At 39.2% G+C, this 15,826-nt stretch overlaps 1 protein-coding gene across 1 annotated transcript in view; it reads right to left on the reverse strand.

Moving 5' to 3' along the window:
• Positions 1-13,843, reverse strand: part of LOC112023344 (beta-galactosidase 6-like) — a 33,978-nt gene extending 20,135 nt beyond the window's left edge. The window contains exons 1-3 of the mRNA XM_065781294.1: positions 13,502-13,843; positions 11,049-11,144; positions 10,870-10,982 (exon numbers count right to left, since the gene is read on the reverse strand). Coding sequence (XP_065637366.1) covers positions 10,870-10,982; positions 11,049-11,144; positions 13,502-13,675 — 383 coding nt within the window. The 5' untranslated portion in view covers positions 13,676-13,843. The remainder of the gene's footprint in view (positions 1-10,869; positions 10,983-11,048; positions 11,145-13,501) is intronic.
• Between the last annotated feature and the right edge of the window lie 1,983 nt (positions 13,844-15,826).

Below are 15,826 nucleotides of genomic sequence, written 5' to 3' on the forward strand. Positions count from 1 at the left end.
CATAGGCTATGCCCCCACCAATGCGCGTCTTTAGGGTCTTAGGTAGTGTGGATGCTCTCAACGAGCAAATAGGGCTAAATCTCACCTGGTATGATGTCATATAGATGTACGAGTGCCACCTGCTCGGAGACGCAGGGTATTACCTTAAGTCTATATCCTCAATTGTCAGGCTTGTCTTGTGTCTCCCTAAATCCAATAAGGGCATAAAGGATGACTTTTTGATAGTCTCGATGAATGGCACGATGGTCTTCACTGCTCAATCCGGGAGGGAGAGCTAGGTAGGGTTCCCTAAGTTTAGGTTTTTTATTTTATTTTTTTTTTTAACATGGGCATTGGTTTCTTAGCTTTTCTACCCTCTCTTTTCCTTTGGTGTTTGTTTCTTTCAGATGGTGGGTTTCATTGTTTTGACCGTGGTTTTGCTTCTTAGTTGTTTTTGCAGATAAAAGGCACGTAGTGGCCAACCTTAACCTCGTTAATGGTGCAGACCTCAACAAAGTACTAAGGTCCGAGGTATTTGTGAGCGAAGACAAATAGTTAAGAGCTGTCCATCTCATCCTTAACTTCGAGCCCTTATCCAACAAGTTCCAGGACGTGGGCCACGCAATCAAGGCAGGCAATCCTTGGTTAGCTCGAATAGATGTCTCGGTGCAGGGTTTTAGCTCGAGACGATATGTGTCAGTTAAGTTGCCCTCTTATTGCATTCCCCGCGAAGCAGCTGCCCCACGAGAAGAGACAACTTCCTCTTACTCGAGGCAGAGATTGACCAGTTTCATCTGAGGAGGAGAGGAGGAGCGAGGAGAATCTTCATCAAGGTATTGGACTGGAAGCAAGCCTGACAGACTTTTAGGTGTACACACCTCTGGCTTCTAGTTGCACGTATAGACGATAGTTCAAAGGATGAAGAAGAAGAAATGACCTTGAATAGGAAGAGGGGCTTGTGAGATCTCCTTGCGGATAGGGCAGGTGCCAGCCCTAAGGACACTTCGAGGTCCCAACCCCTTCCTCTTCCCCCTCCCCCTCTCCTCCTACAGTTAACTTGCTCCCATGCTCGACCTGAAAAGAAAAGGAAGGAGAAGGAGATAATCGAGGTGGGGGAGGTGATCTGCCAAAAGGAGTTGAAGTAGCAAAAGACGCCAAAGAGCCAAGGGCGGGCCTCCTTGGTGGAGAGTGGAGGACTAGACCACAACCGAGGTGCGCCTTTAGACCTAGCCTAGGACCCTCAGGTGGAGTTGAATGGGGCTGCCATACCATGGAACTCTAGCATTAGGGAGTTCCAGAAAGGGCATGCCCACTATTTAGCCTAAACCCTAGAGCAGCCCCTTTGTTGTCGAGGATATAGATGCGTTGAAGCACATGCGGTAGCCAAACCTCTTCATGTCCCTAAAGAGGGACCTTGCTTTAGTAGTTCTGGACATGCCTCACTAAAGGAGTTTTCTTTTCTCTTTTATTTATTTTTTTTACTTTTTTTATTAAATGTACTCCTCTATTGTTTCTACGCAGGCTACTCTTAAGGTTTTTGTGGTTAAGGAGTAGGTTAAGGATGCAGGAATGAGGCTAGGGTTGAGACCAACCTCTGCGCTAAGACCAGTAAGGCCTTGGGAGCCACTAAGAGAAGAACTAAGAGCTCACCACAAAGCTGACTACGAAGGAGAGGGTGCGGAAGAGTGTGAGGCCGGTTTGAAGAATGCCCAGGACCAAGCTAAGGTTCAACGAAAAAAGATCTATCATACTGAGATAGAGTTGCCACAGTGAAACAACTAGTCCTGGAGCTGAAGGCAGAACTGCAGAGAGCAAACGAAGTTGCTCGGATGGCCGAGGAAGCGACGGAGGCTTCGAAGTAAACGTCCTTACAGCCTTAGGGTGCAAAAGACCGAGGTTTGCCTAGTAGATGAGTTGACCGAGGTTTGCAGGGATTACTATTGGAGGTATGGATGGAGGCATCTTCTACCCTGTAATACCCATGAGGTTCCAGCTACACTCCCTCCTACTACCCTTGCCCTAACCTCCTTCGAGCAACCCTCTACCACCCAAACCCCTCTTCCACCTGCTGAGGTTCCCAAAGGCTTGGCAAGGTTAGTGACCAAGGCCAGGAGGCTAAGGTGGCGAAGGATAAGGGCAAGGGGCAAGGGCGGAAGGTGAGCTCCTGCGAAAGGCCAAGGGCTCAAGGCCTTAAGGTCAATGATGCCGCTCTCAAGGCCAAGGAGGCTGATCCCAAACCTAAGGGAGTTAATCCCAAGGACTTTAACCTTCCTGTCTTCAGCCGGCACAAGGTCGACCCTCCTCCAGCCAAGGCATAGTTTAGGCTCTTTTTCTTTTGCTTATGGCTNTACTAATTCCGCACGTGAAAGCGTCACTTCGCGTTTCTCGCAACCGTTCTGGTGCTTCGGAGTCCGTAACATCTCATTAAATGCTCTAGGTGGTTCTTTGTTCTCCACATCCTACGGTGAGATGGAGATCTTACGGCTGGTGTTTCTCTTTAAATTTTGAAGGGGATAACTCCCACCCAATTCTGCCCCTATATAAGGCGTATTAGGGAATTTTTTCCCTACTTTACAAATCTTAGAGCTCTCCAGACTTCCCAAACTCTCAAACCTTCAGGGCTTTCCAAATTTCTAAGTTTTCCAGATCTTTTAAAATAAAATAAAAAAAAAAATTTAACCTTTAAGAAGTTCTGGAAGCAACTCTTGTGCTTATTCTCGTAAGTTCTTTCACTTTTAGGTTCTTTTCTCCTCGGCCAGTCCCCTCGACCTTCTATTCTTTATTTCCTTTCCTTGAAAATTTCTTTCACTTCACCTTAGTCTACTTAGATGGGTAGATTTGCTCACCTTAGTCTGCTTAGGGCTAAGTACCACATTTCTTAGGGAGTTTCCCTACAGTACTGTGCTCTGGGTCAATGGCTTACCCACAAAGGGGAAGGAAAGATCCTCATTCCCATGATTGCCTTCATAGAAAAGGAATGACGCTTCCATAGGTAGAGTAACTAGGGACTATCTGATAGCCCATAGGCTATGCCCCCACCAATGCGCGTCTTTAGGGTCTTAGGTAGTGTGGATGCTCTCAACGAGCAAATAGGGCTAAATCTCACCTGGTATGATGTCATATAGATGTACGAGTGCCACCTGCTCGGAGACGCAGGGTATTACCTTAAGTCTATATCCTCAATTGTCAGGCTTGTCTTGTGTCTCCCTAAATCCAATAAGGGCATAAAGGATGACTTTTTGATAGTCTCGATGAATGGCACGATGGTCTTCACTGCTCAATCCGGGAGGGAGAGCTAGGTAGGGTTCCCTAAGTTTAGGTTTTTTATTTTATTTTTTTTTAACATGGGCATTGGTTTCTTAGCTTTTCTACCCTCTCTTTTCCTTTGGTGTTTGTTTCTTTCAGATGGTGGGTTTCATTGTTTTGACCGTGGTTTTGCTTCTTAGTTGTTTTTGCAGATAAAAGGCACGTAGTGGCCAACCTTAACCTCGTTAATGGTGCAGACCTCAACAAAGTACTAAGGTCCGAGGTATTTGTGAGCGAAGACAAATAGTTAAGAGCTGTCCATCTCATCCTTAACTTCGAGCCCTTATCCAACAAGTTCCAGGACTGGGGCTATGTGTGTGTGTGTGTGTGTGTGTGTGTGTGTGTGTGTGTGTGTATTTTTTTTTTTTTTTTTTTTTTGTGTATGTCATTTTCCTTTGTTATGGCAATTTGCCATGTTCAGGATGTACTTCTTCTTTTGTTGAATGAAAAGACATTAACTTTAGCTCTTGTGGACTTTTGTTTTTCTTGCAATATTTGTCTTTGGTCGGTTGTAGTTACTGTTTTACGTTTTGTTGAGATTTCAAATTGATGATGCTTCTAAGGGTGAACACCCATATCTTAACAAAAGCTTAATAGAAATGAATGGTTGTTAACTTAAATGAATTGCTCCCATATAAACAGTGAGAGAAAGAAAGAGAGAAAAAGACTATGTGTTTGTACTGAAAACTGTGTAAAAAATAGGGAGGTCTAAGTCTTTAAAGAGAAACAAAACACTTAGAGAAATAATTTGAAGTATTAATTTATCCAAGGCATATGGTCTGAGGAGCTAGACATGGTCAAGGTTCTGTTTAACACTTAAAGAAATAATGTAAAGCATTAACTTACCCAAGGTATGTGGTTTGAGAAGCCAGGCATGGTCAAGATTCTGTTTAATACTTAGAGCAATAATGGAGAGTGTTAATTTACTTAAGGCTTGTGGTCTAAGAAGCCAGACATAGCCAAGGTTATGTATAACACTTAGAGAAATAATGTGAAGTATTAATTTACTCAAGACATGTGGTCCGAGAAGCCAGGCATGGCCAAGGTTTTGTTTGATACTCACATAAGTAGTTAATGCAACACATAAGGTTATAAATAGAAACTTGGCAGAGCTACCTTTCATTAATAATAGTATATTCGCATGTTATTTACATTCTAGGGTCGCGGTACAGTTTTTTCATCTAGATCTTCTAGGAAGTATGCTCCTATGCTTGCTATCGAGGTGACACAGTATGACCCTTCCCAATTGAGCCCTAACTTCCCCTATGCTGGGTTTTTTTTTGCAGTGCCCACAACCTTCCTCAATATTAAGTCTCCTGGATTCAATGGTCTTAACTTCACTTTGGAATCATACCCTTGTTTGAGTTTCTGCTAGTAATATTCTAATTGAACTATGGCGTTTTCTCTCTACTCCTCAACTAGGTCCAGGCTCTTTTCTAGTAGGTTGTCATTGCTGTTTGGGGCGAATAAGCTAGTCCTCAATGTTGGAAATCTAGTCTCTAGAGGAATCACAGCCTCGGCCCCATAGGTCATTGAAATGAGGGTCTCCCCTGTTGACTTATGAGAGGTAGTTTGATATGTTTAAAGGACATGTGGAAGCTCGTCCACCCATTTTCTCTTTACATCATCCAACATCTTCTTGAGTCTATTCACTACAACCCTATTAACAACCCTGACTTGCCCATTCCCCTGGGGGTAAGCTGGAGTGAAAGACTTATTCGTGATATCTAATTCACAATAGTACATTCTGAAAGCCTTACTATTAAACTAAAGTCTGTTGTCTAAGATGAGGGTATGAGGAATCCTAAACTGAGTGACAATGTTCTTCCACACAAACCTCTTGGCATCCATATCTCTAATGTTTGCTAGTAGCTTAACTTTAACCCATTTGGTGAAGTAATCAGTGCCAACTAAAAGCCATCTCCTGTTTCCTGGTGCTTTAGGGAAGGGTCCCATAATGTCTAAGCCCCACTAAGCAAAAGGCTAGGGCTTGGATAGAGGATTAAGAATGTCCCTTGGTTAATGAATGTTGGGAGCAAATCTCTAACATTGGTCACACTTTTTCACGTATTCTTGTGCTTCACTTTGCATATTAGGCCACCAATATCCTTGCGTAAAGTCCTTGTGAGACAAAGATCTGTCTCCTGTATGACTTCCACAAATCTCTTTGTGCAACTCTTCTAGGAGTGGCTCTACTGCTTCAGGATAGATGCATAGCAAATACGGCCTAAAAAAAGAGTGCTTATTCAACTTTTGGTCCTCAGATAGCCAAAATCGAAAAGCCTTTTTTTGCACTTTGTCAGCCTCCCTCTTCTCCTTAGGTAAGATGTCATCCTTAAGGAATAGGACAATAGCATCTATCCAACTAGGTCCCACCCTTAGTTGATGAACCTAGACCTTCTTCCTTTCCATCTCAGTAGGGTTGCATAGATCCTCAACCAGGATGACTTAAAGTAGATTCCACACTAAAGAGGTTGCAAGAGTGGCAAGGGAATCAACATGCATATTTCTGCTTCTAGGGATTTGGTGTAAGGAATAAGAGTCAAATCTTGATTGCAAATGCCTAGCCTGGTTCAGGTATTCTTGTATTCTCACATCCTTGGCTTCCAGTTCCCCCTTAATTTGGCTTACAAGCAACCTCAAATCTGAAAACATCTCCATTGCTTTTCCTCATATTTTTTGAACCATAACCATCCCTTCTAGCAAAGCCTCATACTCGGCCTCATTGTTCATGGTCGAGAAGCCCAGCCTTAAGGATTTCTCAATGATGATCCTTTCAGGAGATACTACAACCAACCCCACTCCTGATCCTCTTTGGTTTGCTGCACTGTCAATATACACCTTCCAAGGTAGAGGCTCCTACAAAGAGACCATCCCAATTGATTTTCCATCCATGCTTGGCCTTTCACCTTTTTTTTCAAATGAAGTCTTAGCAAACTCAGCCACTAAGTCGGTGAGGACTTGGCCCTTTACAGAGGTACGAGGCATGTATTTAATATCGAAAGCTCCTAGGATCGTTCCCTACTTTGCAACCCTCCCTGTGTAACTAGCTTTCCGAAGTAGTGATTGGAGAGGGAGTTAGGTTAAAACCACAATAGTATAAGCCTAGAAGTAATATGGGAGCTTTTGTGTAACATGCACTACTGCCAAGATGGCCCTCTCTAGTGGTAAATAGCGAAACTCTGCATCATGTAATGATTTTCTCACATAATAAACTTGTCTCTACACCCTATTCTCATCCCACACTAGTACCAGACTCACCGCATGTGAGGTTACAACAATGTAAGCGAATAAAACCTCATCCTTCTCAGGTTTGGACATAATGGGTGGCTGGGAAAGACATTCCTTCAATTGCTAGAAGGCTAAGGAGCACTCCGTTGTCCATTAAAATCCCTTCCACTTATGCAACAATTGGAAGAAAGGCCTACACCTATCTACTGACTGAGAAATGAATCGATTCAAAGTGGCAGTCATTCCTGTAAACTTTTGGACCTCTTTAGGATTTCGAAGAGGTTGCCAATCGTGGATTGCTCTAATTTGATCTGTGTAGACTTCAATTCCGTAGTGGGTAACTATATAACCCAAAAACTTGCTAGAGCCCACTCTAAAAGAACACTTAGCGGTATTGAGGCGCAGTTTGTGTCTCCTCAGTATCTCGAAAATATTTTCAAGATCATTTATGTGATCGGACTCCATCTTACTCTTTATTACCATGTCATCTATGTAGACGTCAATGTTCTTGCCCAGTTGTGGTTCGAATATCCTGATCATCATTCTTTGATAAGTAGACCTCGCATTCTTAAGCCCAAAGGGCATCATTTTATAGTGATAATTCCCTGTGGGCATAACAAAAGAAGTCTTCTCCTGATCATCCAAAGCCAAGGGTATCTGGTGATATCCCTGGAAAGCATCCAAGAAGCTCATCTGAGGATGGCCCGCGGTTGTATCCACTAGTTGATCTATTCGAGGTAGGGGAAAGGATCCTTTGGGCAAACCCTATTTAAATCCGTGAAGTCTACACACACTCGCCATTTCTTACTTTTCTTCTTCACCACCACCATGTTGGCCAACAACTCTAGGTAAAACACCTCTTTTATGGCCCTAACCTGCTTAAGTTTGAGCAATTCTTCCTTGACAACATCAGAATGCTCTTTGGATGAGTGCTGAGATGGTTGCTTTTTGGGGAGGACAGATGGATTGACGTTTAAATGGTGACAAATGAAGTTCGAATTCACCCTAGGGGTCTCGTAAGCACTCCATGCAAATACATCAATATTTTTTTCTGAGAAAATCTACTAGCTCTTCCTTCTCTCGAGAAGGCAACTGAACTCCGACCTAGAAGGATTTCTCCTCATCGTAGCCAATAACAACTTTTTCCAGTTGCTCGCACTTAGCCCCTTTTGCCACTGTCTCCGTAAACAACTATGGCACCCTTGATTGCTATAAGTCCCTCGCCACGAAGGCCAAGGACTCACCGTCGGTCTGATGTCTAATTGTGGCTACCATGCTTTGCCTGGCCATGGATTGGCTCCCCATCAATTCCTTAACTCGTCCCCTAGACGGATATTTTACCTTTAGGTGCAGGGTGGAAGGTACGACCTCCATGGTGTGAAACCAAGGTCTTGCCGCAATGGTAGTGTAGGGGGAATAGGCATTTACCACAATGAAGTTCACTTCCATGACCTCTGTCCCTGTTTGAATAGGTAGTCAAATTTGGCCTTTTGGAAATACAATCTTGTCGTCAAACCTTATTAGAGGGGAATCATAGCTTGTCAGGCCCTCGGACCTCAGCTTCAGTCCCTTAAATAGGTCAGGGTACATGATTTCCACTCTGTTACCCTGATCTACTAGCACCCTCTTCACATCATACCCTCATATCCTGAGGATAACTACTAGGGCATCATCATGTGGCTGCAAGATTCCCACTTTGTCTTCCACAGAAAAGCTTAAAACTAGTCGGGCCTCCACTCTACTCCTCTTCGAATCAAGGGACGAGCCATTTGTAGATGGTCGAGCTACATACATCACCTTGGATGGCTGAGAACCAGTTCTTCCTAGGATAACCAGGATGACGCTAATTATACCTAAAGGTGGTCTTGCGAAAGCGTCCCTCTAAGCCCCTAGCCCTGCCTGACTGCCATGTCTGTTAGGCTGATGCAGAAATTGCTTTAACTATCCCACCTTAACTAATTACTCCAAGTGGCTCCATAAAGTCCTACAATCCTCGATAGTGTGCCCTTATTCCTAATGGTATTGGCAATGAAGACTTTGGTTGCGCTTCGCGGGATCTCCACCCATCCTGTTTGGCCTTTGAAAATATGGCTCATTCTTGATTTTTTCCAAGATTTAGTGTACTGGCTCTCGAAACACAATACTGACTACCTGAGTAGTAGTAGATCCAGAATGCCCTGTAAAATCTCTCCTAGGTCAATTGTAATTGTACCTGTCCGACCTGAGATCCCTTATGTCCTAAGGAACCATCTTAGCCTTCCCTTTTCCCTGTTGTTGGTCCTCCTCAACCCGCTTATACTTATCAATACCATCTATGAGTCGACGCACATTCCTGACTGGTTTCCTGGTCAAAGACTTTCTCAGATCATGCTTGGTGGGCAAGCTAACCTTAAACGTCCTTGTAGCTACATCATCAAAGTCTCCATCTATCTCGTTGAACATCTCTCAATACCTATTAGAATACATTTTTAAGGTCTCCCCCTCCTGCATTGCCATGGACAACAAAGAGTCCAAAGGCCAAGGAACCCTACTACAAGTCACAAAACGGGTCCTAATACCCAAGTAAGCTCCTTAAAGGAGTTAATAAAGCTTTCCTTCAAGCTGTCAAACCACCTCGTCACCACAGGCCCTAAGCTAGATAGGAACGCCTTGCACATCAGGGCCTCGCTCTTGGAGTGCATAGCCATTTTTTGGTTGAAGTGGCTCACATGCTCCACGGGATCCGTTTGTCCATTGTACATGGTGAATGTTGGCTGGGTAAAACATCAGGGAAGCTTTTCCCCTTCAATTCTACATGTAAATGGAAACGAATGTTAGCGTGGTGTGCACACTAACCCCAAGGTCCCTCCTCCACTCAAGGTTAAGGAACTGATCCTAATGTTGGGAACCAATAGACTCCTCCCAATCTTGCCCTAATCCTGCCATGGTTGGACGTCAAACTCACTAAAGCTCAAGCCTTCCCAATTGACGGTGCCAATCGTAGGGGTGGGCTTTGGTTCTTAGGTCCAAAAGATGAATGGATTAAGGCCCAAAGAGCCCAATACAATAAATTTGTAAAAAGTGAGCTAAAAAGTTAGACTTCAATGAAGTGGACAACGCTCTCAATAGGCTAAAAATGGTAAGAGAGTAAGGAAAACAATGAATAGACAAATGTGGTGCTCATAAATTCTTCCTCGGCCATGTCCGAGAAGAGTAGTTCTTGAATATATTTCCCTTATATTTGAATACAGTTGTTGTTCTTAATGCTATAGTGTTTTCTTTATAGATTTTCTACCCCCTTCTCCTTGGAGGGTCTCTCACATTATATAGCTCCCTTCAGGCGATCTTAGCCCTCCATCTATTGATCGTCCAGTCCACCACTTGACTGCTTGTCCCATCAGACACCTTCCTAAACCCCTTGTGAGTTGCGGCAGCCAAGGTAGCACTGTTCAGAAGTCTTCTCCACATAAATGCAGCTAAGAGGTTTGGTGGGATGCATTAAATGTGGGGGCAGCCACCATCCCTTCAGTCATGTTAGGACTAACCCCTTCTCTAAAACTTTTTCTCAATAATAGAACCTTCTCTGGCAATGTGCCACTGACATGGCCTTACTATCTGAACGTGTGGCTTCCTCAGCACGATAATGGACTCTTCGGCCATGGATACGATACGTGGCACAAGTACCCTATTTAAATTCTTGTGTTCCACACACACACACACACACACACACACACACACACACACACACATCTGCTTGTGTGTGAAAAAAACGACCATAAAACCCTTTGTTTAGAAGTATATTTGAATGGTATTAAAATTGGTCTACTCTAATAAGGAGAAAGTTTGGCTACAAATTAACTTGGTTGTAGCCAATGACTACAATTAACCCCAAAATAATTAACATAACTACATATTTTGAAAATCTACTCGTTGGATTACATGCTTTTTATATTCTTAACACGCATGTCAAATTTCATGCTAATCGAATGTTAATTATTATTCGATTCATAAATTTATTTTTTATCCATAATTTTATACTACAAAATTTTGAAATTTAATGACATAACTATAGATTTTTAATCTTCTAAAAATTTTGCAAGCATAGAGGATATAAGAAAAATCGTCATCTAATAGTAGATTTGTCAAAATTTATATCCAATAAAAAAAATATTGGGTGAAGTTGTAACTAATGATTATAGACTAATTTGTAGCCAAATTTTGTCCTTTTAATAATAGCATCAATGATAATAACAATCTAATTAGCAAAGAATAATAATAATTTTTCATAATCTAACAATCTTTGCAATGCCGGTAGGATATTTTTCTTGGATTGAAACTTGAAAGAAACAAATGAAAATTAATCTAGGTACGTACCCATAATTCCATTCACTCTCAATGAAAGGTCCAATCCTAAGGCAAGCATATAACCCCTGTGCTTGGATTTCCTTGATGAATTGCACTAGATTATATCTTCCACTGAAATCATACTGCGCAACACAAAATCTTCACATGAGAGAGAGAGAGAGAGAGAGAGAAAAGGGGGTTTGACTAACCTGACCAGGTTGGGGCTCATGAAGGTTCCAAAACACATAAGTTTGAATGACGTCCAATCCTCCTTCCTTAGCTTTAGCTATCAAAGATGGCCACATCTACTCCAAATTACAATTTCCCTTCTTAGATACAATCTCGTATGTGTTTGTCAATCATAATTTTTTTTCTTTAAAAACATTTGTGTATGTTGTAAATTCATAATTAGTAAGGCTAACATTGATGTCACATATATATTTCCTCGTGGACTTCATTTATTAGACAGTTATTATTATTATTTTAGGACTAAATTACAATTTTCACCCTTAACGTTTATGGTATTTTGATTTTTTTTTCTTTAAAGTTGTAAAATTTGGATTTCATACCCCTAATTAACATCCTTAATGTTGTGTATTTTTTGGAATTAAAATTTTCCATCATCCACCATGAATGAGGGAAAATTATTAGGTATTCATTAAGTGTCAACTAAGGTCAAAAGAGCATTTTTTTTTCATTCAAAATCACGTTATTTTGAACCCCATCAATGCCAATGATACATGTTTGTATTTGTTTTGAATTTACCTATATACTATATGTTTGCGATTGTTTTGATTTTGCACCCTCAAATTAATTTGGAGATATATATATATATATATGTTTTACTTTGGCACTGAACAGATAGCTAGACATGATTAAGTGACAATAGGAGCCAAATCAAATAATATGAGAGTAGATTAAAAGTTTGAAACTGTGAGGACAAAATAATAATAATAATAATAATCCTAACTTTAGGAGAGTAATTTGCAATTTAATGTCTGCTTGAAAATAATTTATTTAGTTAAAATTGAAAACTTTTTAAATAATATAGTGAGACTCATAAATAATACCAAAAAGTGCAATAAAACTCATGAATAATAGCAAAAATAAGCTGAAATTGCAAATAAACTAAAATTTTCAACTTGCGCCAAACTCATACTTAATCCTATTATAGAGTTCCTATTCCCCAACAGTGATCCTTTCAAAAGAAAAAAAAAAACCTACTCCCCCTCTGCATGACTCCTGGCTTTTGTTTTTATCGGACATATGGGTACATGATGTACTTCAATATACAGGACAAAAATGCGGAAGGAAAATGCAACATCATCGAAATGTTTGACAGTACTCCTGCTACCCGTGATGCAATACCCAATAGGAAACAAATTAAATGATGTGATTCTTGAGCTGTCTATATATATATGGTTAAAATCTTTTGTGCTTTACAGAGAAAATGGTTCCCACTTCCCAAGTAGCTTTGCTTGAAAAAAAAAATACATAAAATAAATAAAAAGGTTAGGAAAGAGGTAACAAGTAGGTTAGGAAGAGGTTTTTTTTTTTTTTTTTTGGGTGGCAAGCACGAGGAAACTTAAAAGGGAAATAAAAGAGGTAACAAGTAGGTTAGGAAGAGGTTTTTTTTTTTTTTTTTTGGGTGGCAAGCACGAGGAAACTTAAAAGGGAAATATTAAAAGAAAAAAAAAATGAAGGCCAAAAAAAATCATGTCATATTCTTTATGCTGGCCTCATCATTTAACCGAAAAAGAGAAGAAAATTGCTTGATCTCATTTTTCTGTAAGAAAAAAATTAAGCTCCACACTATCCTCTTTTAGCAATATATTATTGTATGCATTACATAGAATCTAAATAGGATTTCATTTAATACCTGGTCACACTTTTTTCTTTTATATCTTTTAAATTTGATAGTTTGAAGTAAGAGGACACTCAATTAATAATATCAAGAAGTGTTATCCAATTAAGCTTAGAAATACTAAAAAGTACCTATTGGTTAACTTATAAGACTTTTGGCTTATCAATTATCTTAACAGTTTTAAGATAATTGAAATGATATTTTATTATTTTTGTATACATTACATATAATATAATTAGGATTTATAATATTCATGCAATAATTTAAAATTTAAATATAAATAAAAATTATATATCACCTACCCTAGTCATATTTTATAGGGAGGGAGATTCAAAATCTAGATACTCCTTATTAAAAAGACTAGAAAGTGTTTTGGTCAACCATTTTACTCATGCATGAGCACTCGAATGCATGTGTAATTGTGTTGAATGTCATTTATTTATTAGGAAAAATAGCTGTAGAACTGGGCGAGCTAATGGGTTCTGAACAAACAGCTGGAACTTGGACTTCTAGCTAGCTAGCTACTCTTGATAAAGGCCATTAACAGATGCATAAAGGTCTCGGAAACTCAGACTAAAGACAAAAAGTTACAAAATATATAAGGAAAAGTAAATATATGTCTAAATTTAGGAAATATTTTTAAACATTTTTAGAAGAAAAAAAAATTGATTTTTTCGACAAAATAATGGGCTAACAAATGTTCTAAAAATACCTGTTAATAGGACTCTCGAAGCAAAACGAAAATGCTATAAGAAGAATAGGCAAAAGAATTGTGAGGAATGTCATTTATTTTATTACCTGAGGAGTGCTACGAGGATAGTGAATTGAACCCGAAAAGAGCATTTTTCTCTGCCCATCGATGATGAGAGACCTTCCATCGTATGTGACTTCTCCTCCTTCAGCATGGCCACCACATTCCATCAATATGACCGCCACAAGCCCCCAATACAGTCTCCACCACAACCAACCCATCTCAAGCCTAACCAGGTTTTGTTTCTAAGCTCTTTCACTTTCACTCTCTCCCTCTCTCTCTCTCTCTCTCTAGCTAGGATAGTTTTTTAAGAAGCTGCGACGATAAGGAAACATGAGTAAATAAATTATTTATACTGAGTGTAGGTGAGCACCGTGCAGATAGATACATGTGATTGGGATATGATATTGGGGTCAAATGTGCTATTCTCTTAGACCGCCGGGGTTAGTGTAATAGTGTGTTACCTAGGAAAATATGGTAATAGCTCCAATAGGACATGCCAAAATAACTTTCCCAATGAAAAAATGGCAATAGCTCCAATAGAAAAACGCTAAAATAACTTTAAAAATACAAAGGATACCACAGTAATTTCACTTCTTTGATCATTAGTTTGAGAACAACTTATTTAGATTTTTATTGAAAATATTTTGTTGAAAGTATGTTAAAGTATAACCTGCTTTGAAAAAGGAAGAAAAAGTGAGGTTTATAAAACTATATATAAAAACTAAAAACTAAAAAAAAAAAAAGTTTATAAACTAGTCCCAAACACACGTGTCCAATTGAGAATTGCTTATTTTATTTTAATAGCTTATTCGCATAATATAAAAAAACTAAAAAGCTAAAATTTAGCTTATTTCCAAAAAGCTGAAACTTAAATTATTTGAAATAAAACTGAGACAAAAAGTAATGTAAAATTCGCAAATATGGCATAAAAAAAGCAAAAATAAAATTAACTTATAATAAAATGGTAAATTATTTGATGAGTATCTGTGCCGGTTTGGATAGCGCTTTGTTTCACTCAAAGTGGCGTTGCATTTTCAGTTTTTTTTTTTTTTAGCAGCCGGACTTATTGACTTTTGGGAAAAAAATACTGTGCATATACTGTGCATGCACTGTTTACTCACTGTTTATGCACTGTTTACACATTAAAAATATTAAAAATGGGTCCCACGATATTATTTATATATTTAAAAATTATTTTGTTACAATATTTTGAGTAACAATCAATTTTTAGCAACAATAAACCGTATCTAAACGGACCTCTTTCTCTGCCCAAAGGGGCACGTCCCAAATTTGTTTTGCAGGCCAAGTTGGGTTAGCCATGTCTGGGCTTCTAAGCTTCATTAAAGCGTGAGAAGGAAGAGGTGGCTGAACAGAACACCAAGCACTGCGCCTGTGGGCTACCTAACCAATCCACCCCTACCATTGGGGCGCTGGACTGGACCACATTTTTTTGGGTTGAATTATTAACTAAAGAGCTCACTTTGGGCTGGGCTATGATCTTTAACTTGTATACACTAGTAATTATTTAGCACTACATTGAAGGAAAACTAATTGTATTAATAACGGCATGTTTGGTTTGAAAAATTACACCTATGTGCAACCAATTAAGCTAAAGTAACACTTAATTATTTAGTTGTATTTTTTTTTTTTTTTGAGAAGATATTTGGTTGTACTTTAAGAAATGGTTTTCTCCTTAAAATTTTGCATTGTTAGTTGAGTTTGACCGTTGACCAAAAATTTGATAATTTTCAATCACCTTTTCTATACTAACTAGCCACTTGATTCTCAAAAAAAAAAAAAACTCTTTTCTTTTTTTTTTTGCAAATTTTTTTTTGATTTTGGGATCATTTTTATATTTTAAGCTCTTAAATAAGACCAATTGACCATCACTCATTCTTTTTAAGCTCAATCCATGTGAAAGTCTTCTTAAAGGCCACCAACTGGCACATGCATTTTATCACAAAATTATTTCTATTGGTGTCTTCAGTCTTTCCAAATCCTTTTCTCTACCATTGTCTTCTAATCAGGGGTGTGCATGTCCAACCCACCAACTCAACAAAACCAACCTAACCTAACTTAATGTTTTGGGTTGGTTTTTGTGCTGATTGGGTTCAAATTTTATTTTGAATCTCGTGTTAGTTTGGGTTTGGGTAAATAGTTTTTTCAACCTATTTGACCCAACCCAACATATATATGAGTTTTTTTTTTTTTTTTTTTTTTATGAAATTTATTTTAATTTTTTATTTTGATATATTTTGGCATGAAAAATGTAATTATAACTCACCAACTAGACCCAACCCAACCTCACCCTCATGGGTTGAATTGGTTTGGTTTCTACACATAACAGATTAAATTAGGTTGGACATTTC

Source organism: Quercus suber, unplaced genomic scaffold (genome assembly GCF_002906115.3).
Source record: "Quercus suber isolate HL8 unplaced genomic scaffold, Cork oak 2.0 scaffold_262, whole genome shotgun sequence".
Lineage (NCBI taxonomy): Eukaryota > Viridiplantae > Streptophyta > Magnoliopsida > Fagales > Fagaceae > Quercus > Quercus suber.